We start from the raw sequence: 23,463 nt of genomic DNA, 5'->3' as shown, positions 1-23,463 counted from the left end.
AAGCTAATGCAATGATGGATGTATTTTTCTGTATGTTTTGTAAAGTGCATTTCATTGCAACTACGTATAAAATATGTTTTGTATAAATTAAGTTTGTTTCAGTAAATGTCTTCACTCCTCCTGTAGACTCTGATGGACCGCCGCATCAGACCATGGATCAATAAGAAGATCATAGAGTACATCGGCGAGGAGGAGGCCACGCTGGTTGACTTCGTCTGTTCAAAGGTTGGTGATCAGTCATCTGAGAGAGGGTGAAATACTGCTGTTTTATTCTGATTAATAAGATATTACTACATATTATACCTGTATCACTGTAGTACATATTAATACCACAGCTCTGTACATACGTCTGATTACCGTAGCACTATTACTCTGTAGTGCTAATTTATATATTGTATGCTCAGTTTTATGACCTGTACATTGTATATATTACTATTGTACTTTACTGTTTACATTTGCACTCTGGTTGGATTTAATTCTGTTTTTATTTAGCTGTGTTTTCTTCTCATGTTCTTAATTAGTTGATAACAAAGTCTCTCCCCGAGGAGGATGGTGAAATCTTCTCGTCTCCTTTCTCTCTGTCACTTAGCCGCGGTTTGTTGTTTAGCTTTACTGTTGCTTACTGTTGTTGGTCGTGTCCTCAGGTGCTGGCCAACAGCACCCCCCAGGGCATCCTAGACGACGTCGCTATGGTGAGTGGATCAGCTGATGTGGGCTCTTAATATTTATTGTTTTATCTTTCAATTGTTTTGCCGCCATGATACACAACATAGTCAGCTAAATGATTAAGCACATCTTAAATCAAACTTCCTCATAAAATGTGGTCCGAAATGCTCTATGGGGGATATGATTTTGCAGGGGAAAAGGGATAATGATAATAAAGTTTGTATTTTACATTACCAATGAATTCAACGAATTCCCGATATTAACTCTTTCAGTGCCACTCACGAGATTTCTCGTGTTTTTTTATAGGTGGTTGCTAGCCACTCACGAGATTTCTCGGATTTTTTTTTTTTTTTTTTTTTTTGCGATCTGAAAAATTATTGCATCACCCGAGCCTACCCGAGTATTGCCGAGCTGCGCCGGTGATCACTGTGGAAAAAAGCGCCCCCTGTCGTCTCCCAGATGACATAAGTGATTTTGGAATGGACTCAATGAAAATGAATGGGGAAAAAAATCCGGTACTCCACATTTTCCAGTTCACTGATCCAGCCGGGGTTACTAGAGTTCATTCTGGAGCCTCAGATCTCCGCGGATCATGGAGAACCACTGTGTCGCGTTGGATCCATACACGTATCGATTTTTTCGAATGGTGATCAGGAATTGGAATATACCAGTTGGATACCATCTGATGTCAGGTAAGGACTCTATGTTATCAGTGGTAGGATAATCAGAGTAATTTTGATGAAGTTATAAGCTGTTTTGTGAAATCTCTTCTTTCGTTTTCACTGTAAAAGTCCGAGAGGAAATCAACAAGGCGATTGTCCGCGCGCGGCCGTAATGTGCGTGCGTGCACGTATAATATTGATCATCTAGCGTTTATTTGAAAACGATTCATAAAAAGGCAGACGAATATCAACGTTGTGGAATATTCCACTAAAAGACGATTTTCATAGAATGCTCCAGAATGAGTTGTTTTTTATATCAAAACGGGGGCTTTTCTAACTGCTCTGAAACGGCAACGACGCGATAAAAAAAACAATCTGCCTTCACAGCACTGTCTGGAACATAGTCTTTGATAATGCGATGGGCAGATTAGACACATAGCCATAATTTAAAACATAGATTAGGCGATATTAACGTTAACATTGGCGCGGATGGTGGCATTCAAGCGGTAAAATGGAAAACCAGGCATGGCATTTAAAGAGTTAAGATGTGTTGGGGGAAAATAAATCAATTTTTTTTTTATATTTGTCATGTATATAAGGTAGATGTACATTACAGTGAAATGCTTGGTTCTGTATGAGCCCCCCTGATATTGTGCTTCAGACAGTAATAATAACAAACTTTATTTGTATAGCACCTTTCACACAGAAACTGCAGCTCAAAGTGCTTCACAACAGACAAAAGACAGGCATAAAATGAGCACATAAAGTGCAGACATATAAAATCAGTTTTTCACATTAGGATCGAACATCCCAACAGGCCACCTTGTTTATGGTTTTATTCAGTTTTAAATAGACAATAATAAAAACAGTAAGATAAAATAGACAGAGTAAATAGTGCAATAGTGCAGTGCAATAAAATAGTAGAATAGAATAGATAAAATAATTTTTTTTACAGTGCAATAAAATAGTTCTGGATTACTGTTCCAACAGTTCAAAGTCGTCTTTACCTTGTCTGTAAAAAAAAAAAAAGGCCAAACACTACAAAATATGCAATATACAAACTAAAGGCCTCACATTATTGTGATCATTTTTAACACTTTGAGTGCCAACGACGAGATTAGTCGTCCTAACTCGCCATGCGTTGAGTGCCAATGACGAGTTTTCTCGTTATTTAATCGTTATTTCTTTTATTAGCGATGTCCATTCATTTTTCATCCATCCAGCCTGACGTTATCATTGTGAATGGGTCTGAGCTCGAAAAGGGCAAATGCCGCCGCCTATCGTCTCCCGGATGGTAATGCACATCATTGGATTGGATTGGGTGGCCATGTGCATCAGAAAAAAAGTCCGGCCCAGGGTTTTCCCATCTCTGGCAAGCAGTATTGTGTTACCACCAGGATTGACTGAGGACCCTCAGAGCAGCGTTGATTATGTGTTTCGGACTATAACGTTGGATCAATAAACGCGATCAATATTTGGAATGGCGATCAGGAATTGGATTAATCTTTTTGCAGAACATCTGATGTGAGGTATGGACTCTATTTTACCAGTATTGGGTTAATCGGATGTTTTTTTATAGCGATCACAACGTGTGTGTGTGTGTGTGTGTGCATGTATGACGTTAGCGCTGACCAGGTCATGGATAATAGATTTTTCAGCCCGCTTCTCTAGCGTGCATAAGTACACATATACTATCGATAATCTAGCGTTTATTTGAAAACTATTCATAAATTTGCCGAAGAATTACAACTTGTTTTGTGTATTCCACTAAAGGGCTATTATCGCAGAATTTCTCTGAAATTACTAGAACTCTCCGAAACTATACTCGTATTCAAAACGGTATAAAACGGAAATGTACCAATGAAAAAACAATCCGTTTCGTACATGTTGACTGCAAGCAAGTCATTGATAAGCGAGGGGTGTTTTAGACCCATAGCCATAATTTAACACATTGTGCGCCAACAACGGCGTAAGTCGTTTTTGGGATCAATATTTAAAAAAAATATTAATTTTTTAAATTATTAAAAAACCGCAAGTGGCGATCGGTGCGTCGAGGAAATCCCTCCGGCAGTCATATCTTTTGGATCATGTCTGGATCCAGACAAACACTCGAGTGCATTTGGATAGCTTTCGAAACGCAATAATCGATATGATTTCGGCGTTTATTGCGCCATACAAACCGGAAATGGATGTAGGAGATCGACGTCAAATAATTGGGTTTTTTTTTCTTCCAGTCTCATCTGCGAACGGTAAGAGGAATATAACATTATTTTCAGCCCGATTGTTTATTCATTTCACTGCAAACCATCTGCTCAACATATCAACCCATACTAAATAAAGCTGTTACTGACGATCAAGGAATTATAAACGACCCCCCCCCCCTTTCCTTCACGCATGATGAAGCATAATGTATACCGATCATATACATTCGAATTTTTTAATATAGCGTGTATAGGAAAGAAACGCCAATCGATAATCTATATGCGTCAGGGCCTATAACTAGCGTTTTTGGAATTACAGCAGAAAAGCTTAAACATACTTATATTCTAGACGGTATTAACACAACAATGTATGAATGAAAAAATATAACGTTCCCACATCCGGAACGATAGATAATCGATGTTGAATGGGCCATAGTAATGCAGATGCTTGGGAGTGGAAATATTCCCCACCATAAGACAAACGGTGAAGCACAATTACACAAAAATACAGAACAAAATCAAGGACGACCTGGACAGGTGGGCAAAACTTAAAAACTCAGTACAGGCAAGGGTATCAATAGTTAAGATGGATGTATTACCAAGAATCAATTTCTTCAGCTCAATGCTTCCGTTACCTCCTCCAGAGGGCTACTGGAAAAGATTACAAACCTCCACATACAAATTTATTTGGAATAACAAACCACCTCGCATAAAAAGATCCACCGCACAGAGAAGTAAAGCAGACGGTGGCATGGCAGTCCCAGATTTTTTACAATATTTTAATGCCTTCACATTAAGACCATTGAAGAAGATATGGTTTGACCCCGAGGCTTTGGTATCTTGGAGAAAATTAGAAGAAAACATAGTAGCCCCACAGAGATTGAAAGACATAGCATACACTAAACTTTCAATCAAGCATTGTGAGCGAGAATTTGGCCCAATAATAACCCATGCAATCAGGACATGGCGGGAAACACAAAGGAAATTTCCTAACAATCAAGTATGGCATAATCACACTCCCATATTCAATAACAATGCTCTCTTAATGGGAAAACGACCTATAAGATTCCCTGTATGGGAAGAAAGAGGCATACACTCATTAGGGGATATTTTTAATAACAAGGGCCTCTGTAGTTATGTCGAAATATGCATAAAGTTTAACCTCACCGAGTCCACATGGCTTTTTTACATACAGTTACGACTTTGTATGAGATCTCACGGTGTTCCATTACACATACCAATTGAACACCACAGATACCACAAATTTTTCTATGAAAGAGATACATTGGGAGGTTTTGTATCAGGTTTTTATTATCAATTACTAACGTCCTCGTACGAAACCCTTCAACTAGACAATGTCTGGAGGAGGGATATACCAGACCTGGAAAATGACTTTGATTGGCAAGGAGCCTGGGCAAATGTCCGACTTACATCAAGGAACCCGGATCATCAACAAATCAATCTGAACTATATTCACAGGACATACTTGACTCCTATAAGGCTGTGCAAAATGGGGCTTATACAAGACTCCAAATGCTCCCAATGTACAAATGGGGACGAAGGAACATTTATGCACATGTATTGGGACTGCCCACCAGTTAAGGCATTCTGGAAAGATGTGTCCCAACAATTATCAATACTCGTATTTTGGAATATACCTGTACACCCCGCGGTATTGCTATTGAATGATGTTTTTGAGTTTGCAGTGAACCCACAACTAAAAAGATTGGTTTTATCGGGTATCACAGTAGCTAAAAAACTGATTGCATCACGTTGGTTTCAACCGGAAAAAATGTGCCGGAAAGTGTGGTTTCTTACATATCTTGATGTGATATATCAAGAAATATCAACAGCAAGAATTCTGGGGCTCAATGAATCCAAAATGTTAATGTGGTTAGAAGTGGTGGAGAGAATAAAAGCTAGCCTATAATGGTGATGTCTGGTTAGGAGTGAGGGATAATGGAGGTACTATCCAAGAGGGGGTCCGGGAGGGGGGGATTTGAGCTGGAGCATATGTGTGTAGGGTTTTAGAAAATAGGTATTAGGGGTATATTATATACTAACATTTATATAATTGTAACTTCGCTGGATATACACGGTATACGGTTAAAATGTTATTATTGACTATTTTTGTTTTATCCTGTTTCTGTACTTGCATATATTTTAACCACCTTTACTGAAAGTTTCATTATACATTGTGTGTTGAGTACTGACTTTTAATGAGTTTTGTTTTGCAATAATAAAAAAAATTTAAAAAAAAAAGTAATGCAGATATAGCTATAATATTTAAAAAGTTCTAGCCCTGCAAAGAAGGTAAACATCTCCATAGGGTTACAGTGCTGGCAGGCTGGGTATAATGATGGGCACAATGCCTGGCGCCCAATGTGTTAAGATATAGTTTAAGCGTTCGCAAATATCCCGACCTCCCATTGACTAAAGCGCTGGCAGTCAAGGGGTTATCTGGTCAAAGGGGCGTGGCACTCAATGTGTTAAATATTGACCCAACCCTAATTATCACATGTCACCATTTGTTTTGTTTTTTTGTTTATTGTGATGAAAAGCCTGGGACTTCCACTCAGCAAGTCAGATTGATGCACTGCATGGATTTAATGAGCTATCGGATTGCAGGAGTTTAAAGGAACACTCCATTATTATGGGAAATGTGCGTGCTAGCCTAGCTTAGCACAAATGAATGGAAGCTGATATGGACCACTAGCCTAGCTTAAAACTCTGGGCGAGGTGTCTTCAACCAACAGCTAGGCTAGCTGGTCCATATCCGCTTCCGTTCATTTGTGCTAAGCTAGGCTACCTTGCAGCCGTCTTGGCTGTGGAAAAGACTAAGCGAATTTTCCGTAACGTTTGTGTGTTCCCTTTTTTCGTTTTTTTTTTTTAGTGTTTTTTTTTTAACCATAAACTGACCTGTGTGTCAACAGGTACTGGATGAGGAGGCAGAAGTCTTCATTGTGAAAATGTGGCGGTTGCTGATCTACGAAACGGAGGCCAAGAAAATTGGACTGGTGAAATAAGACACTACTGGAGGAAAATTACCAGATTTTTTTTCTCTCTGGCTTCCTCGTCATTACGGTTGTACCATCCATAATTACAGGCCCGTAAAGACTGTGAAAATGGGCCTATACCCCCACTCCCCCACTCCATTCCATCAGCGTGGAGCTGTTGCAGTGTACGTTTGTGTATTTGCAAGGGTGGGTTTGAGCGAGGAAACTGGATGTGGTTTGCTCAAGCTTATTGCATGATATATTTTGTTGTCTGTTGACACTGTCTAGGCGTAAACCAGTCATGCCTTTTACCCATTTCTGCTCCAATGTGTCTGACACACACATCCGCTTTAATTTACTGTTATCAAGTTGAGGCGCGCACTGCTCCATTGTATGAGAACTGATGAATAAAATACATTTTTAGAAAAAATAAAAATGTCCTTTCTTTTTATCTGTCTTTTGTCCGCTAGCAACTTATTACTTGTAATAAAAAAACAGCACATTTAGCTCGTGAGTGGTTTTTATTGTATGCTGTTTGTGTGAGTGTACATCGGAACGGGGACGTGGCATGTTTGACATGACCATCATGAGCAGTGAGGGGCGGGGCTAGGGGCGGGGCGGGGGACAGACCCGGAAGTACTAGCGCCATCATCAAACAAACTGATGCGGTAGCAACAACCAGCGTTAGCCGCTATTAGCCAAGCCGTGCGATTCATAAACACCTTTGATGGATGTGCCAGTTGTTCGTTAACGATCTGAAGGAAAGGATGCGGGGAATATGTACTTTAGACGTGGAGGAGGTCAACGCGCTGGTGTCCGCAGTTTGTGATTTTTGAAAGACACATCGCCAGGCTGCAGTTAGCTTAGCTTTTAGCTACCTCGGCCATAGTAGTGTGTTATTATGTATATGTCGTCTCTCTTGTTAGCAACAAGGTGCTAGCCAGTAGATACTGTCCGTATAGCATGTAACTAAAGGCCAGCTACTAAAACGAGCCAGTCGGCGATTACAAGTTTGGATTCGACGTTATATATAAGTTATATCTGCAGATATGGACGATTTCAGCTCGATCAGCCTGCTGTCCCTCGCTATGTTGGTGGGCTGCTATGTGGCTGGAACCATCCCTCTAGCAGTGAACTTCTCAGAGGTGAGTTTGTGTTGCCAGAGCCTCCCTGCTGCAAAGTTCAACTGTCCTGCTATTAACCATACTGTCCAGTGGAATACTTAACCCGTGTGTGTGCAACACTGTTGTCACTTTGACGTCTGTAAACCCTCAGTCATATCTGTAATGTTATATAGTGTCACCACCTATCATTATTTTCTAAATCTGGTACATCATAAATGTATAGATGTAGCAGTACTGTCTATCTGTATGTCTTGTATGTTATGAATTGAAAATGGGGGACCCTGATGTAAACAAGACTAAAGTCTCTCTGGTCTACAATTGTGTGTATATTGGGCCTTACTGTATTGTTGTACCCATTAATATACAATCTGTTAATAAAATTTGCAATCAATCAATTCTCTCATATCTCATGCCACTTGGGCAATACTGTTGTATACACTCAGTCATTTTACTTTGACACAAATCCTAATTTTCACACTGTGTACATAGTGTTATATCTCACCGTGTTATTCCATGTTTATTTACTTAATTTTGTGTTAAATCTTACTTTATTCTTCCTATTTTGTGTCTAGTGCTCCCACTGCTGAGCTAACCTGTTATCTCGTCCCAATGCATTTTATTGTACCCCGTTGACCTTGTGTTAGCAATAACATGCATTATGACAAATAGAAATAAACCTGGAACTTGTTACACATTTACATTTAAAGGGAGGTAAAAGGCCACCCTTTGTTTTGATTAATGGACCTTAACCCTATCCTCTCTCAACGGAACCATGTGGCAATTATAGCCACAAAGTGTGTACTTAAGCCCTAATATCAATTAATCAATGCCACCCACTGGGAGTTTAGCCTTTGTGTTTGATTGGAGTCTTCCCCTCTCCTCCACTCTGTGCAGGAGAAACTGAAGCTGGTGACGGTCCTGGGGGCAGGGCTGTTGTGTGGAACTGCGCTTGCTGTCATCATTCCCGAGGGGGTCCACGCTCTCTACGAGGAGGTCCTAGAAGGTGGGAGTAGGGCCAGTGCCGTGTACCAGCCAGTCTTATCAAGAGTCAAGAGTTTTATTTGTCACATACATACACGAGACATGCAGTGAAATGTAGGTGGCCATGCCCGCCTTGATTGTGCAGAAATACAAATGATAAAATAGAATAATAGAATGGATAATAAAACTAAATAGAGTAGATGGACATGATAAAGTAATAAGAATAAAATACAATGCTCAGCTTAAGAATAAAGGCAATGGGTAATATATACAAATATACAGATCTGTTCTATTCTTTTTGTGACCTTTTTGTAGTGCGTTTTGTGTGGCGTGTGTGAGAGTGTAAGTGAGGATGTGTGGTGTGTGTGTGTGTGTGTGTGTTCAATGTGTTCACTGTTCATGTGTGCTTGTATGTGGAGAGATTAGTGTTCAGTGTTCTGATGGCCTGGGGGAAGAAGCTGACGGTCTCTCTGTTCTGTGTGTATTTAAAAGAAAAGTAAAGCTGCAGTGTTTACCTGCCCAGCAGAAAGGGAGCGAACTCTGCGTGACGTCTCTCAAGTCCATTCATGCGCAAAACAAAGGTTTTCCAGCCTCCCAGAGGCCCCCTGAGCACAGGGGCTCTCAAACCTTTGATGACGGAGCCAATTTAGGGACCCACCGTTGGATTGAGGGCCGGCCAAGAAAATCACTAGCTAACGAACCTGCAACGACGACGTATCAATAATTTTAGAATGTATATACATATTTTAGAATGTATCTGGCTGTGTATTTTTATTTTATTGTTATTATTATTATTCCTATTGAATCTTTTACTTTTGACTAACTAAATGTTCATTTTGAGCAATCTCGTGCTGAATTTCCCTCTGGATTGATAAAGTACTTTTATTTTTTATTTTTATAGAAATAATTTTTTTGTTCTCACTTTTTCTGTATTTTTGCTCCCATCCCAATTTAGTCGTTATGCCAATTCCCTTCCTGGTCGTTGCGCGCATTGCCCCACTGTCGGCCTAGGGAGGATGTAGAACTACCTCCTCCGATACATGTGGAGTCAGCCAGCCACTTCTTTTCACCTGACAGCGAGAACTCTCACTGGGGGAACGTAACGCATGTGGAGGTTCACGCTATTTCCCCTCGATCCCCTCCCTGCTGAACAGGCGCCCCGACCGACCAGTAGGAAGGAACCGCAGTTTACAACGACCAGGACACATACCCCCGCCTGCTTCCCACCCGCTAACACGGCCAATTGTGTTAGTAGGGACGACTGACCAAGCCGGAGGTACCGCTGACAGCTGGATTCGATCCCAGAGTCTCTGCGGTGGTAGGCGAGTGCATTCTCCACTGCGCTACCCAGCCGCCCCTTAATAAAGTACTTCTATTCTAAATTGTGTTTTTGTTGTCCACGTGTGTAATTCTATCGACGCTAAATCATTTCGGTAATTGTCATGACTTGAATATTGATGATGTGATCGGGGGCTGGAGTACCAGTTGTCCGCTGGTGGTCTCATCATCATCGTGTGTGTCTCCTGTCTTGTCTGCAGGCGCGCACCGACCCCACAACGAGGTGGGCGTCGTGGAAGTGTCTGAAACGAAGGGCGACGCGGACGCTGCCCTGGGGGGCGCCGGGGAACACGGCCACGGCCACCAGGCCCTCCACGCCTACATCGGGGTGTCGCTGGTGCTGGGCTTCGTCTTCATGCTGCTGGTGGACCAGATCGGCAGCGCCCACGTCCACAGCGGCGATAGTGGTCAGTGTGTCGCAGGATAATGATGCACAGAAATATATATATATATTTTTTTTTAATGTTTTTGGTAGATATTTTATTGGGTTTCTTTTGCTACCGGGCAGTCCGGTAGAGAGAGAGAGAGAGAGAGGAAGTATGGGAGATAGAGGGGGGAAGACATTCGGCAAAGGTCGCCGGGTCCACCCTGGCGCCCCGATACAAAGAAAATCTATAGCCATTGGGGATAAGTACAACTTCAATAAATACAGGCCAATTAGAAAGGTCTTTATTTGAGCAGTTATTTGCGGTGTAAAATGTTTTTAGAGTTTGCACTGATTCATGGCAGCACGGAGGCCTTCCTTGGGGTGCAATGAATATCTAAAATATAATGAACTTTTTTTTTCATGGCCAATTAGCTAATTAGAATACATGGCCAATTAGAAAGGTCTTTATTTCAGCAGTTATTTGCGTTGTAAAATGTTTAGAGTTTGCACTGATACATGGCGCACTTCCTTGGGGTTCAATGAATATCTAAAATATAATGAAAATGTTTATTTTTCTTCAGGTTTGTTCACCATTATCTGTCTAACTTGAGCTTGTCCTTGTTCAGACCCAGAGTTGGCTAGGGTCATTATCTGTCTAACTTGTGCTTGTCCCTAGGGCGGCTACGTGGCATAGTGAATGAATGAATTAATGAAAACTTTATTTAACAGATTGTAGAATGGGTACAATACAGTACGGCTCAATACATACAATTGTTAAGGGGATGCAGACCTGAGAAAGACGTTTGTCTTGTTTCCATCAGGGTCCCCCATTTTCAATTCATATAGACATTTATGACATACACAACATACATGACATTTATGGCATAGGGACATATAGGTATTTAGTACTGATACATTTGTGACATAAGCGGTATTCAAATATACAGTACTGTTACCCCTAGATCCTAGACAGAGTATATACATATGATGGGGAGTGGACTGTACATTAGGAGGGGGTGGGTGGGAGGGAAATATACATACGGCGGGGAGGGAATATATACATGCGGTGGGGAGGAGACTGTCTACAAGGCGCTCGCCACGAATGACGGAGACGCTGGGCTTGCCTGTTCGAGCCCAGCGCTCCACATTGCTTTCAGTTTAGCTGGTCGTTCATACTAATACACATTGGCCGTATTAGGGGGTGGGAAACTGATGGGTGGGGATCGGGCGTTGTGGACAGCGACTCCTACAGGTCGGTTGGTGCGCCTGCGCAGTAGAATCAGGAAGTGTCGGGGGCAGCGTGAGCCTCCCACGCGTTACTCCTCGCCACTGAGAGATCGAGCTGCGCAGGTGAAAAGATGCGACTGCTGTTACCTCAAGTACCGGAGGGGACTTGTGCTATGTATGACTTAGTCCACATTGCAGCCGGCTTGTGGGAGGCAAGAAACAGCGTTCGTGACAGTTGGGATGGGAGAAAAATATAGAAAGTGGGAGAAAAAGTGGATAAAAAAAAAACGTGTGCTTGTCCCTGTTCAGACCCAGAGTCAGCTAAGGTCATTATCTGTCTAACTTGTGCTTGTCCCTGTTCAGACCCAGAGTCAGCTAGGGTGAACTCAAAGATCACCACCACCTTGGGCCTCGTGGTTCACGCTGCTGGTAAGTTTGGAAATACATAACACTGTCTCCATAGCCCTTTCTTTCCCGTACTTTCTTTCTTTGATACGATTATCTCTAAATGTGTTATTTTCATATGGAATCACTGTTAGCATCATTGCCATACATGTCGGGAGTACTACCTCCAATCCCTGTGAGTTGATATCCCATTGGAATATCTCAGTCTCTCGAAAGAAATTAAGGTGACTTACAAAGAATAAAATAAAAAATCACAAATGTACATATTCAAAGTAAGCTCACACACAAAATCCAAACTCAATGACCGAAAAAAGGAATAGGCTGAAAGAAGCACATGCTTATTTTTTGCCTATCCTTTACAATTCTTAAAAACAAAATATACTTTAATATAAGAAAAACATAAAATATGCTGCAAGATATAATATATTCTTTTTTTAGAGGGAAAAAAAAAATATATATATACCGGTATATAAAAAAAACTGTATATAAATTAGTACTACTGAGTAATAGTGCTAATCAGATGTGTGTACAGAGTGTTATTAATATGTAAAATAGTTTCTGCCCAGCGACAGTTACAAAAAGTGTGTGCAGAGTGCCCTCGGCACCCTGGAGTAACCCGGATACTACCGCTGCCCCAGTGTAGTGTCTTCATGAAGTCTGTTTCCTCCCGTCTCTCCCAGCTGACGGCGTGGCTCTAGGAGCAGCTGCTTCCACCTCCCAGACCAGCGTTCAGCTCATCGTCTTTGTAGCCATCATGTTGCACAAGGTAATGGTGTCAAGATACAAGATACTTTAATGCCACACAACAAGGGTTGGCTGGTAATTGCTTTCGGTACAGCATGTTAGTTAGCACTGGGACATCAACATGAAACATCAAACGCACCCACCTCCCAATCCCCACAATAAATACATACAGGACAGTCATATATGACGGTGTCAGTCAGTGTCTGATGATGCTTGCCCGTCTGTGCAGGGGGGGGGGGGGCAAGCCAGGGTGTTTAGTGTTCGTACTGCTGTGGGGAAAAAACTGTTTGTGAAGCATGTGTGTTTAGTTCAAATTGACCTGTAGCGACCTGAGGGCATGCGCTGGAATATGTGGTGTGCTGGGTGGGGGGGATCGTTACTATTTTACCAGAGCGGTCCTCGTATCTTTGTAGCCTTCATGTTGCACAAAGGTAATGGTGTCTCCTCTCCGGTCCTCGTATCTTTGTAGCCTTCATGTTGCACAAAGGTAATGGTATCTCTGGTCCTCGTATCTTTGTAGCCTTCATGTTGCACAAAGGTAATGGTGTCGTTGGTCCTCGTATCTTTGTAGCCTTCATGTTGCACAAAGGTAATGGTGTCGTTGGTCCTCGTATCTTTGTAGCCTTCATGTTGCACAAAGGTAATGGTGTCGTTGGTCCTCGTATCTTTGTAGCCTTCAGGTTGCACAAAGGTAATGGTGTCGTTGGTCCTCGTATCTTTGTAGCCTTCATGTTGCACAAAGGTAATGGTGTCGTTGGTCCTCGTATCTTTGTAGCCTTCATGTTGCACAAAGGTAATGGTGTCGTTGGTCCTCGTATCTTTGTAGCCTTCATGTTGCACAAAGGTAATGGTGTCGTTGGTCCTCGTATCTTTGTAGCCTTCATGTCGCACAAAGGTAATGGTGTCTCCGGTCCTCGTATCTTTGTAGCCTTCATGTCGCACAAAGGTAATGGTGTCTCCGGTCCTCGTATCTTTGTAGCCTTCATGTTGCACAAAGGTAATGGTGTCTCCTCTCCGGTCCTCGTATCTTTGTCTACAAATTCTCCTTTGTGATGGGAAATTATTATCATGTCATATAGTTCTGTGTTAAAATACATATTCCATGGGGCGCCCCAGTGGCGCACCGCATACTGCGACGCAGACCTACGCGGTCGACCCGGGTTCGCCTCCCGCTCCCGGACGGATTTGCCGCATGTCCTCCCCCCCATCTTCTCCCGTTCTCCCTCTCCTCTGTCGGTCATGTCCTCCCCACATCTTCTCCCGTTCTCCCTCTCCTCTGTCGGTCATGTCCTCCCCCACATCTTCTCCCGTTCTCCCTCTCCTCTGTCGGTCATGTCCTCCCCCACATCTTCTCCCGTTCTCCCTCTCCTCTGTCGGTCATCTCCTCCCCCACATCTTCTCCCGTTCTCCCTCTCCTCTCTCGGTCATGTCCTCCCCACATCTTCTCCCGTTCTCCCTCTCCTCTGTCGGTCATGTCCTCCCCACATCTTCTCCCGTTCTCCCTCTCCTCTGTCGGTCATGTCCTCCCCACATCTTCTCCCATTCTCCTTCTCCTCTGTCGGTCATGTCCTCCCCACATCTTCTCCCGTTCTCCCTCTCCTCTGTCGGTCATGTCCTCCCCCACATCTCCTCCCGTTCTCCCTCTCCTCTGTCGGTCATGTCCTCCCCACATCTTCTCCTGTTCTCCCTCTCCTCTGTCCGTCATGTCCTCCCCACATCTTCTCCCGTTCTCCCTCTCCTCTGTCGGTCATGTCCTCCCCCACATCTTCTCCCGTTCTCCCTCTCCTCTGTCGGTCATGTCCTCCCCACATCTTCTCCCTCTCCTCTGTCGGTCATGTCTGACCAATAAAGCTGGAAAAACGCTAAAAATAAACCTTAAAAAAAGCCTTGACTAGTTTAACTAGTATACAGCTCAAAGACACTAGGCGACAGTCTGACGGTGTTCTTATAACAACGCCAATGTTTAGGAGATATGACATTTGGCCTATTCTCCAGTTTCTCCAGTTCTTTGTGTGAAGACCTAACAAAGCCCCTAGAGCCCATCTTTGTTTTCATTTATCTCACTATGGCATTTTTGTTTACCTTTCTTGTCATATCTGGGTATCTTATGTACATCATGTCGATTATGTATTTCATGTAAGTCTGACCCAGACCTTTGTCACTTTCTGGTCAGACGCTCGTGTGTCTCTGATGATAAACTGATCATTTTCTTTATATGGCCATGGAAACGGATAATAAACTGTTCTATTTTTACACAATTTACTCATTCTGAATTTCTACAGCTTCACTGTTTGGCTCATTTGAAATATTCCACAACACCTTCAACAGCCTTTACATTATGTATACATATTGTACAGTAGGCTTGCCGTGGTAGTCAGTGATACCAGTGTTCAGGCTCCACCGATATGCCTGAAATATACCGATTTTCTTTATAGAAATAAAACCCATTTAGTTCATCTTCACTGCCCACATTTGTAAAATACTAAACGTGTTAGCAAGCGTGTAAATCAGACAACAGTATAAACTGAACAAATCAAATCAAATCAAATCAAATTTATTTATAGGGCCCGACAACACACGTTAATGTCCCCATGGGCCGTACAGGTCTTCTTTAAACAAGTCAAGAAGACAATATAACAATACAGTGGATCAATGTATTCTCATAACGTTAGTCTAGAGTAAGCGCTCTACAGACATTGAGTGTCATTTTGTAAAGTGTCCGGTTACCGGTAATACCGGTGTTGTCACCAGTTTATTCATCTTGAGGAAATTCCACATCACCGTGGCAACCCTGTGTTTGTTTGCGTGTGTGTTTTGTGTGAAGCTATATTTACCTACATCAATATTCCTCCTTCCTCCAGGCCCCAGCAGCCTTTGGCCTGGTGTCTTTCCTGATGCATGCTGGTCTGGAGAGAAACCGCATCCGCAGACACCTGCTGGTCTTCGCCCTGGCGGCGCCGGTCCTGGCCATGCTCACCTTCCTGGGCCTCAGCCAGGTCAGTCCTCCCCCTCACTCACCTTCCTGGGCCTCAGCCAGGTCAGTCCTCCCCCTCACACCTGCTCACCTTCCTGGGCCTCAGCCAGGTCAGTCCTCCCCCTCACACCTCACTCACCTTCCTGGGCCTCAGCCAGGTCAGTCCTCCCCCTCACTCACCTTCCTGGGCCTCAGCCAGGTCAGTCCTCCCCCTCACTCACCTTCCTGGGCCTCAGCCAGGTCAGTCCTCCCCCCTCACACCTCACTCACCTTCCTGGGCCTCAGCCAGGTCAGTCCTCCCCCTCACACCTGCTCACCTTCCTGGGCCTCAGCCAGGTCAGTCCTCCCACCTCACACCTGCTCACCTTCCTGGGCCTCAGCCAGGTCAGTCCTCCCCCTCACACCTGCTCACCTTCCTGGGCCTCAGCCAGGTCAGTCCTCCCCCTCACACCTGCTCACCTTCCTGGGCCTCAGCCAGGTCAGTCCTCCCCCTCACACCTGCTCACCTTCCTGGGCCTCAGCCAGGTCAGTCCTCCCCCTCACACCTGCTCACCTTCCTGGGCCTCAGCCAGGTCAGTCCTCCCCCCTCACACCTCACTCACCTTCCTGGGCCTCAGCCAGGTCAGTCCTCCCCCTCACTCACCTTCCTGGGCCTCAGCCAGGTCAGTCCTCCCCCCTCACACCTCACTCACCTTCCTGGGCCTCAGCCAGGTCAGTCCTCCCCCTCACTCACCTTCCTGGGCCTCAGCCAGGTCAGTCCTCCCCCCTCACACCTCACTCACCTTCCTGGGCCTCAGCCAGGTCAGTCCTCCCCCTCACTCACCTTCCTGGGCCTCAGCCAGGTCAGTCCTCCCCCTCACTCACCTTCCTGGGCCTCAGCCAGGTCAGTCCTCCCCCTCACACCTGCTCACCTTCCTGGGCCTCAGCCAGGTCAGTCCTCCCCCCTCACACCTCACTCACCTTCCTGGGCCTCAGCCAGGTCAGTCCTCCCCCTCACTCACCTTCCTGGGCCTCAGCCAGGTCAGTCCTCCCCCTCACTCACCTTCCTGGGCCTCAGCCAGGTCAGTCCTCCCCCTCACACCTGCTCACCTTCCTGGGCCTCAGCCAGGTCAGTCCTCCCCCTCACACCTGCTCACCTTCCTGGGCCTCAGCCAGGTCAGTCCTCCCCCTCACTCACCTTCCTGGGCCTCAGCCAGGTCAGTCCTCCCCCCTCACACCTGCTCACCTTCCTGGGCCTCAGCCAGGTCAGTCCTCCCCCTCACTCACCTTCCTGGGCCTCAGCCAGGTCAGTCCTCCCCCTCACTCACCTTCCTGGGCCTCAGCCAGGTCAGTCCTCCCCCTCACTCACCTTCCTGGGCCTCAGCCAGGTCAGTCCTCCCCCTCACACCTGCTCACCTTCCTGGGCCTCAGCCAGGTCAGTCCTCCCCCTCACACCTCACTCACCTTCCTGGGCCTCAGCCAGGTCAGTCCTCCCCCTCACTCACCTTCCTGGGCCTCAGCCAGGTCAGTCCTCCCCCCTCACACCTCACTCACCTTCCTGGGCCTCAGCCAGGTCAGTCCTCCCCCTCACTCACCTTCCTGGGCCTCAGCCAGGTCAGTCCTCCCCCCTCACACCTCACTCACCTTCCTGGGCCTCAGCCAGGTCAGTCCTCCCCCTCACTCACCTTCCTGGGCCTCAGCCAGGTCAGTCCTCCCCCCTCACACCTCACTCACCTTCCTGGGCCTCAGCCAGGTCAGTCCTCCCCCTCACACCTGCTCACCTTCCTGGGCCTCAGCCAGGTCAGTCCTCCCCCTCACTCACCATCCTGGGCCTCAGCCAGTTCAGTCCTCCCCCTCACACCTGCTCACCTTCCTGGGCCTCAGCCAGGTCAGTCCTCCCCCTCACACCTGTTCTCCCTGGGTATGACACGTGTCCGTCAGCCACGGGGCGACGGGGCAACAAGGCGAGAGAGAAGAAGCCCAGAGGGGTTTTGTTGTCAGAGTTGATGGTGTAGCGGTTTAGACCCCCATCCTTTTTATTTGGTTTATTTATGTAAATTCTTATTTACAATGGCGACCTGGCAAAAGGCACAGCCTATTGAGGGACAGGGGTCGGGGGGGTAAAATAAATACAAAGTTAAAACGGAACAAGATTAAACGTAAGACAAACGGAGCAGAAGAGCCACAGCAGGCAGGCAGATGCTAGTTTAGGAGCATTTGCAGGTTTGGCAAATATTAATAAGGTATTGTTAAAAAAAATTGTTAACCAAGTTCATTTTTTCAATATAAGTCTGACAACAAAACGAGCAGTAAAGTATGAATTAGTCAAGTTAATATAGTAGGATCTGATGATGAGTAAAAAGGGGTGGGATTAAATAAGTGTATGCCTCTTCCCACTCTTTTTCAAATATGTAAATGACAACAACAAAACAATTTAGTTTGACTTTTGTGTTTTTGGTTTGTTTTTTATATACATTTATTATTATTAACGACTTAAGGCTATATCTGTACTTGATGTTTGTTTTGTTGTTGCATATTTGAAATAAACTTCAATCAACTCCTTGAAAGCTTATTTGGAGATCAGGTGTTGTAGACAGCAAGTGCGAATTTCAACAAACTACATGGGTAGGGGGGTGTACCCAGCTGTGCCTGGGGTCAAGTCCACATGTACCCCAGCTGTGCCTGGGGTCAGATCCACATGTACCCCTGCTGTGCCTGGGGTCAGGTCCACACCTACCCCAGCTGTGCCTGGGGTCAGATCCACACGTACCCCAGCTGTGCCTGGGGTCAGGTCCACACCTACCCCAGCTGTGCCTGGGGTCAGATCCAGTGAGGTTGCTGTCAAGAGTTGCAGGCCAGTCATCAGATTATATACGGTCGTAGAGGGGAGGGCCAATCGGCAGCAGACACGCCGCACAGCAATTATCCAATCAACATCAGCCAGTTATCCTATGAGACACACACACACACACACACACACACACACACACACACACACACACACACACACACACACACACACACACACAATTAAGCACTCAGACTCACACCCAGGAACTGAAGTGAAGTTCTGAGTTGCCAATCCTTTTTTTTTTTTCTTCTTTTGTCTGCTGGCATTCATGTGTCAATCTTGTAAAGGTCAGGAGAAACATAACAACAGTATAATACGTACCAGAAGTGGTGTATTTCTGCCAACTTTTGGTTCATCTTGTGGCTGAACCAGCCTGAGCTTGCATGTAACTGGCCAGTCAGGGCACAACTTGGACTGAGAAGCCAGACTTTCTGACATTGTTTTCTTGACTTGGCGGGTCGCTCACCTGACATTTCTGTGTCCGAAACCTGTTATCACCTTTTATAGACAATATTGTCTAACTGTGATAACAATAATTGGTAAATGTTTCTGTCTAAATCAATGCTAAAAAGTAAATGGTAATCAAGATGTGCTTTTAAGTGCAGACTTTCAGCTTTAATTTGAGGGTATTTATTTACAGGTGAACGGTGTAGGAATTACAACCATTTATATATGTGCCCTCCCCTTTTTAAGGGAGCAAAAGTAATTGGACAAATTAACAATCCATAAATGAAATGGTTACTTTTAACAGCCCTAGTGGTTCGTGTTCTACTGCTTCCTTCTCTCACCGTATTGACCGTAACCGCTCTGACCTGCTGTCCCTCTGTCGTCGTCTCCCCCACTCCAGAGCAGCAAGGAGGCCCTGTCGGACGTCAACGCCACGGGCGTGGCCATGCTCTTCTCCGCCGGGACCTTCCTGTACGTGGCCACGGTCCACGTCCTGCCCGAGGTGGGCGGCACCGGCCACAGCCACAACCCCTCAGGAGGCAACGGGGGCAAGGGACTGAGCAAGGTGGAGGTGGGGGCTCTGGTCCTAGGCTGCCTCATTCCTCTGGTCCTCTCTGTCGGCCACCAGCACTAGAGCCGGGACAGGAGGGAGGGAGAGAGAGGGAGAGAGAGAGGAAGGGAAGGGAAGGGAAGGTTGGTGGTGCGGAGGAGGAAGCTTAGAAGGGAGTATGCAACGTGGTATAGGGATAGCAGGCGAACGGAGAGACCTCACAACGCCATGGATCTTACTACCCGACCCGTCATCCGTCGGTGGGACCGCTGGGACCAAGCTCGCCCTCGGGACGGTTCTAACCCTGACCCCGTTACCCGTTGATGGGACCGCTCGGACCGAGCTCCCCCCTAGTGACGAGGACACCTCTTACTTCTGACCTTTTCATTTAAAACGAGCCCAGATCTTGTGTGTGTGTGTGTGTGTGTGTGTGTGTGAGGTGACAGAGCGAGTAACAAAGCGGCTACGACGGAAACTCGCTCACAAAAAACGCTAGCGATGAAGTGATCCACGGGACACGTTCTCATCGCACACACTCGCTGCCCCCCCCCCCCATAACAATGTAGGAAGATCACGGAGCGGCCCTCTTAACCCTTTCACCGCCGCACTACCAAAACGGTTAACCCTTTCACTGCGACAATACACAGAAGGTTAACCCTTTCACTGCCACACGGCAGCCTGGTTAACACGGCGACCGTCGGTCGTGTGATAGTAGAGGGTTAACATTCTGTCGTGTGGCAGTGAAAGGGTTGAGTAGGCTTTATAGATTGCAGTGATATCTTGCTTCAGTGTTGCATCGTGCGCCGTGAGACGGCCGACTCGGAGGCCGCCACCGCTTCATCACCGCGACGCTTCGCCAGACGGCGGTCGAGTAGTGAGATTTTTAACCCTTCGTTTTCTCCACAAGAGTGTCACCACTCGTTAGCTCACGGTGGCCGGTAGTAGCCGTGGTCATCACATCATCGTTAACCGTCGGTAGTGTGATAGTAAAATGAGTTAACCTTTCTGTCGTGTGGCAGTTTGGTAGTGCCGCGGCAGTGAAAGGGTTAAAAAGAGTGTTTTGGTTTCTCTTAAATATTTCTAATCATGTTCTGCGAGATTGTACATCTGAAAAGGGTAAAAATGGAGGTTAGAACGTTCTCCACTTCCAGCGGGAAAAGGAACGAAAGAATTGTCGTCGTCGTCGTACACCGAGGCTCGTCTCCCTCTCGACGATACTCCGGGGTGAACCGGGCAGGTCTCTACGTGAATGTTTAAAGTGCCATATATAGACCGTAACGATTTAGACTAAAACACGCTGCAGAGACGACGGCCACGAGGACAGAGGTCTCGCTGTAGTTAAAGGAGGATCCTCGTTTTAGGTTTTCTTGACGGCGAAGCTCTTGCTCGTACAGTCGAGTAACCAAAGCTGTGACGGGACAGCGGTGGGTGTTTCCCCCCCCACCAGGTCTTACAACCAGACGGCTCCAAGCCCTGCGTCGGGATTATATTCTACCAGCCTGAAAATATCCCCAACATTTGGATTGTTGTTTTGTTTATGACATGTTCAGGTTTCTGGATCTTGTTCTTTTCATTTCAAGTTTCCCCTGAAGCGTGGTGAGCATAATAAAGAGATTGGAGAGAGAATTAAGTGTATAGAATAACCATTTTAGATGATTGTATAGAGAGAGAGGGAGAGAGAGAGAGATCTTACAGGCCATGTTGAGGAGAAGGGTTCAGTATTTATGTTTTAACCGGTAAGGTTTCCTCAGCGAACTGCCCCGAGAGGACATTTACCAGGATAAACTCGACGTAGTGACCATCGCTCCGTTTGCTTCCGCAGTATAACCTATATATCATTGTACTAAGGTTTGTATCGGAGGAGTTTTGAACAAGGCTGTTTCGGGGCTAAGATAGCAGTTGGAACGACCTTAAAACAGTCCCTTCAGTTTGTTCTTATTTGCCACCGACGTCCTCCTGAGCAATAATAATAATTACACGATCCAGTCCTGAGTTTGGGGCAATGTCACTTTTCTCTCTCAAAGAGCGCAGCGGCGTGTGTCGTTCGGAGGTCCACCGCGCGCTCGCGGGGGGCCGGCCTGCGTATCGGACACGTCGCTCTGCGATTCACATATCAAGATGATGCCGGAAGCAGCGACCCCTCCCCCGACATCTCGGTCATTGTGTCTTTGACTGGCGCGCCACCCCCCCCCTTCTCCCCAAACACCATGTAACGGTAATAAATGAAGCCTGTTGATTATTTTCATCCATTTAATATGAAAGTAGGGTGCTCTCGCCTTATCGGGGCGCGCAAGTGGATTTTGTGGACGTTACTGTAACTGTGCCTGCTCACAGCAGAGATCATGTATGTATATGTATGTATATGTATGTAAGTATGTATATATACTGTACAGAATTAACATTCTTCTACCCCCACAATCATTATGCTCTCAGACGGTGTGAGATGGCATTGCTTCACACTTGTGTGTTTACTTTATTATTATTCTTATGTTTTTTTTTATTCTTGGGCCGGGGTGAGGTTGAAAGAGAGAGAGAGACGGGAGGCCGCAAGGACAAGCCTGTAAGGAATTAAAGATGAGTCATCGTTTTATATGAACGGGCGAAGATTTGAACTAAAAGATTTACATGTAGTTTATTTCCGTGATTCCTTTCCGACTTTTATTACGAGACAAAAATACAACCATTATTTGAACCTTCCTTCCTATCATAACAGCCCGGACGAGGGCTACCGCATGCAGGCTGTGAACTGCATGATAGTTCTTCTTATTTTCTTTACGTTTTACTTTAAAGCTTTTGTGAACAACTGTATGTATGTTAAAAAAAAAAAAGGGAAAATCTCCCCAGTTTTTAGATGTAGACCCGGGTCCTTGTATTCATCAAAGCCTCTGGAAAGTGGGCAAGTACTGACTCCAGATCAGTCGCTCGTGCTCCCATGTATTCATCAAAGCCTCTGGAAAGTGGGCAAGTACTGACTCCAGACCAGTCGCTCGTGCTCCATGTATTCATCAAAGCCTCTGGAAAGTGGGCAAGTACTGACTCCAGACCAGTCGCTCGTGCTCCATGTATTCATCAAAGCCTCTGGAAAGTTGGCAAGTACTGACTCCAGATCAGTTGCCTGTGCTCTCTGGGAAGCTTTGTGAATAGGGGACCTGTTGCTTCATTCATATAGGCATGATGGGGGATTGTTATCTGAATGAGGGGAGTTTCACAGCGGGAGGTTGGGGTTGATTTTCTATAGTTTTGAACGGGTGGGGTCACGTGTTTCATGTCATTCCATAAGGAGTCTGCCTTATTTCCATCATTTGATTGTGACAAGCGGTTGTAAAGCAATGTGTTTTATGACTATTTAATTAAAGTTTTTTTAACTGGTGCAATCTGGGAAAGTGCTTCTGGTATTTTGATTGTGATCGTGAATTAAAGTCGAGGGACGACGGCCGCTTCATTAATCGGTTGTTTTGGACTTTGTTAAAAGGTCCTGTAGATAAAGTTTTCATGTAGAGTAATCTTTATTTTATTTATTTTTTCTTTTTCTTAATCCACAGAGCTTTTAAAAGGTGCGCAATAAAAGTATTGCTTTCCCCCCCCCAAAAGTGATTGATTAATGAATTTATCATTCAAAAATTGTTGTTTGGTCCAAAACACATCAAATGCCAAAACAAACCGATACCTTTGACTCAGAATTGTCTGCTTTATTGAAATATTCACAGCACTAGTTTGTTTATATTTCAGAAGTATGACTATGTTGTCCCCAAAATGAATGGAAGTGAATGAGGAGCCTGACACCTGGGAGGAATGGTGGCGTTGACAGCGGAGGACAGGGACAGCAGTGGTCACTAGCTTACTAGTAGATTACTTTAGATACAGGTAAGACTGCTGACTTGACAAGTTCTACTCTAAACTACTTTAAAGAGGTCCTTCTGCTTGATTGCGTCGGGAAACAAAGGGTTTGTT

General features: G+C 45.3%; 2 protein-coding genes across 5 annotated transcripts in view; both read left to right on the top strand.

The window, feature by feature from the left end:
* The window catches only part of LOC311225401 (RNA-binding protein 25-like), a 40,213-nt gene extending 33,209 nt beyond the window's left edge, over positions 1-7,004 (top strand). For all 4 annotated transcript variants that reach the window (XM_084310671.1, XM_084310669.1, XM_084310670.1 and 1 more), the window contains 3 exons: positions 127-225; positions 645-692; positions 6,463-7,004. In XM_084310671.1, coding sequence (XP_084166797.1) covers positions 127-225; positions 645-692; positions 6,463-6,555 — 240 coding nt within the window. In that variant the 3' untranslated portion in view covers positions 6,556-7,004. The remainder of the gene's footprint in view (positions 1-126; positions 226-644; positions 693-6,462) is intronic.
* A 181-nt stretch (positions 7,005-7,185) lies between these two features.
* Positions 7,186-22,882, top strand: slc39a9 (solute carrier family 39 member 9). The gene is made up of 7 exons (XM_084310906.1): positions 7,186-7,670; positions 8,544-8,652; positions 10,169-10,375; positions 11,926-11,991; positions 12,648-12,733; positions 15,573-15,707; positions 19,363-22,882. The coding sequence occupies exons 1-7, from the start codon at positions 7,575-7,577 to the stop codon at positions 19,594-19,596; spliced, it is 933 nt and encodes a 310-aa protein (XP_084167032.1). The 5' UTR covers positions 7,186-7,574; the 3' UTR covers positions 19,597-22,882.
* Positions 22,883-23,463: the final 581 nt, after the last annotated feature.

Source organism: Notolepis coatsorum, assembly GCF_963971535.1.
Source record: "Notolepis coatsorum genome assembly, chromosome: 3".
Taxonomy (NCBI): Eukaryota; Metazoa; Chordata; class Actinopteri; order Aulopiformes; family Paralepididae; genus Notolepis; species Notolepis coatsorum.
This window is presented reverse-complemented; position numbering and strand designations above follow the sequence as displayed.

What these genes read in the sequence shown, in the direction of transcription:
- slc39a9 (XM_084310906.1), top strand. Translation starts at nt 7,575, where the DNA reads ATGGACGATTTCAGCTCGATCAGCCTGCTGTCCCTCGCTATGTTGGTG. An exon ending in CGTCCACAGCGGCGATAGTG is followed by an intron (nt 10,376 to 11,925) that starts GTCAGTGTGTCG and finishes GTCCCTGTTCAG; the next exon opens with ACCCAGAGTCAGCTAGGGTG. An exon ending in CCTTCCTGGGCCTCAGCCAG is followed by an intron (nt 15,708 to 19,362) that starts GTCAGTCCTCCC and finishes CCCCCACTCCAG; the next exon opens with AGCAGCAAGGAGGCCCTGTC.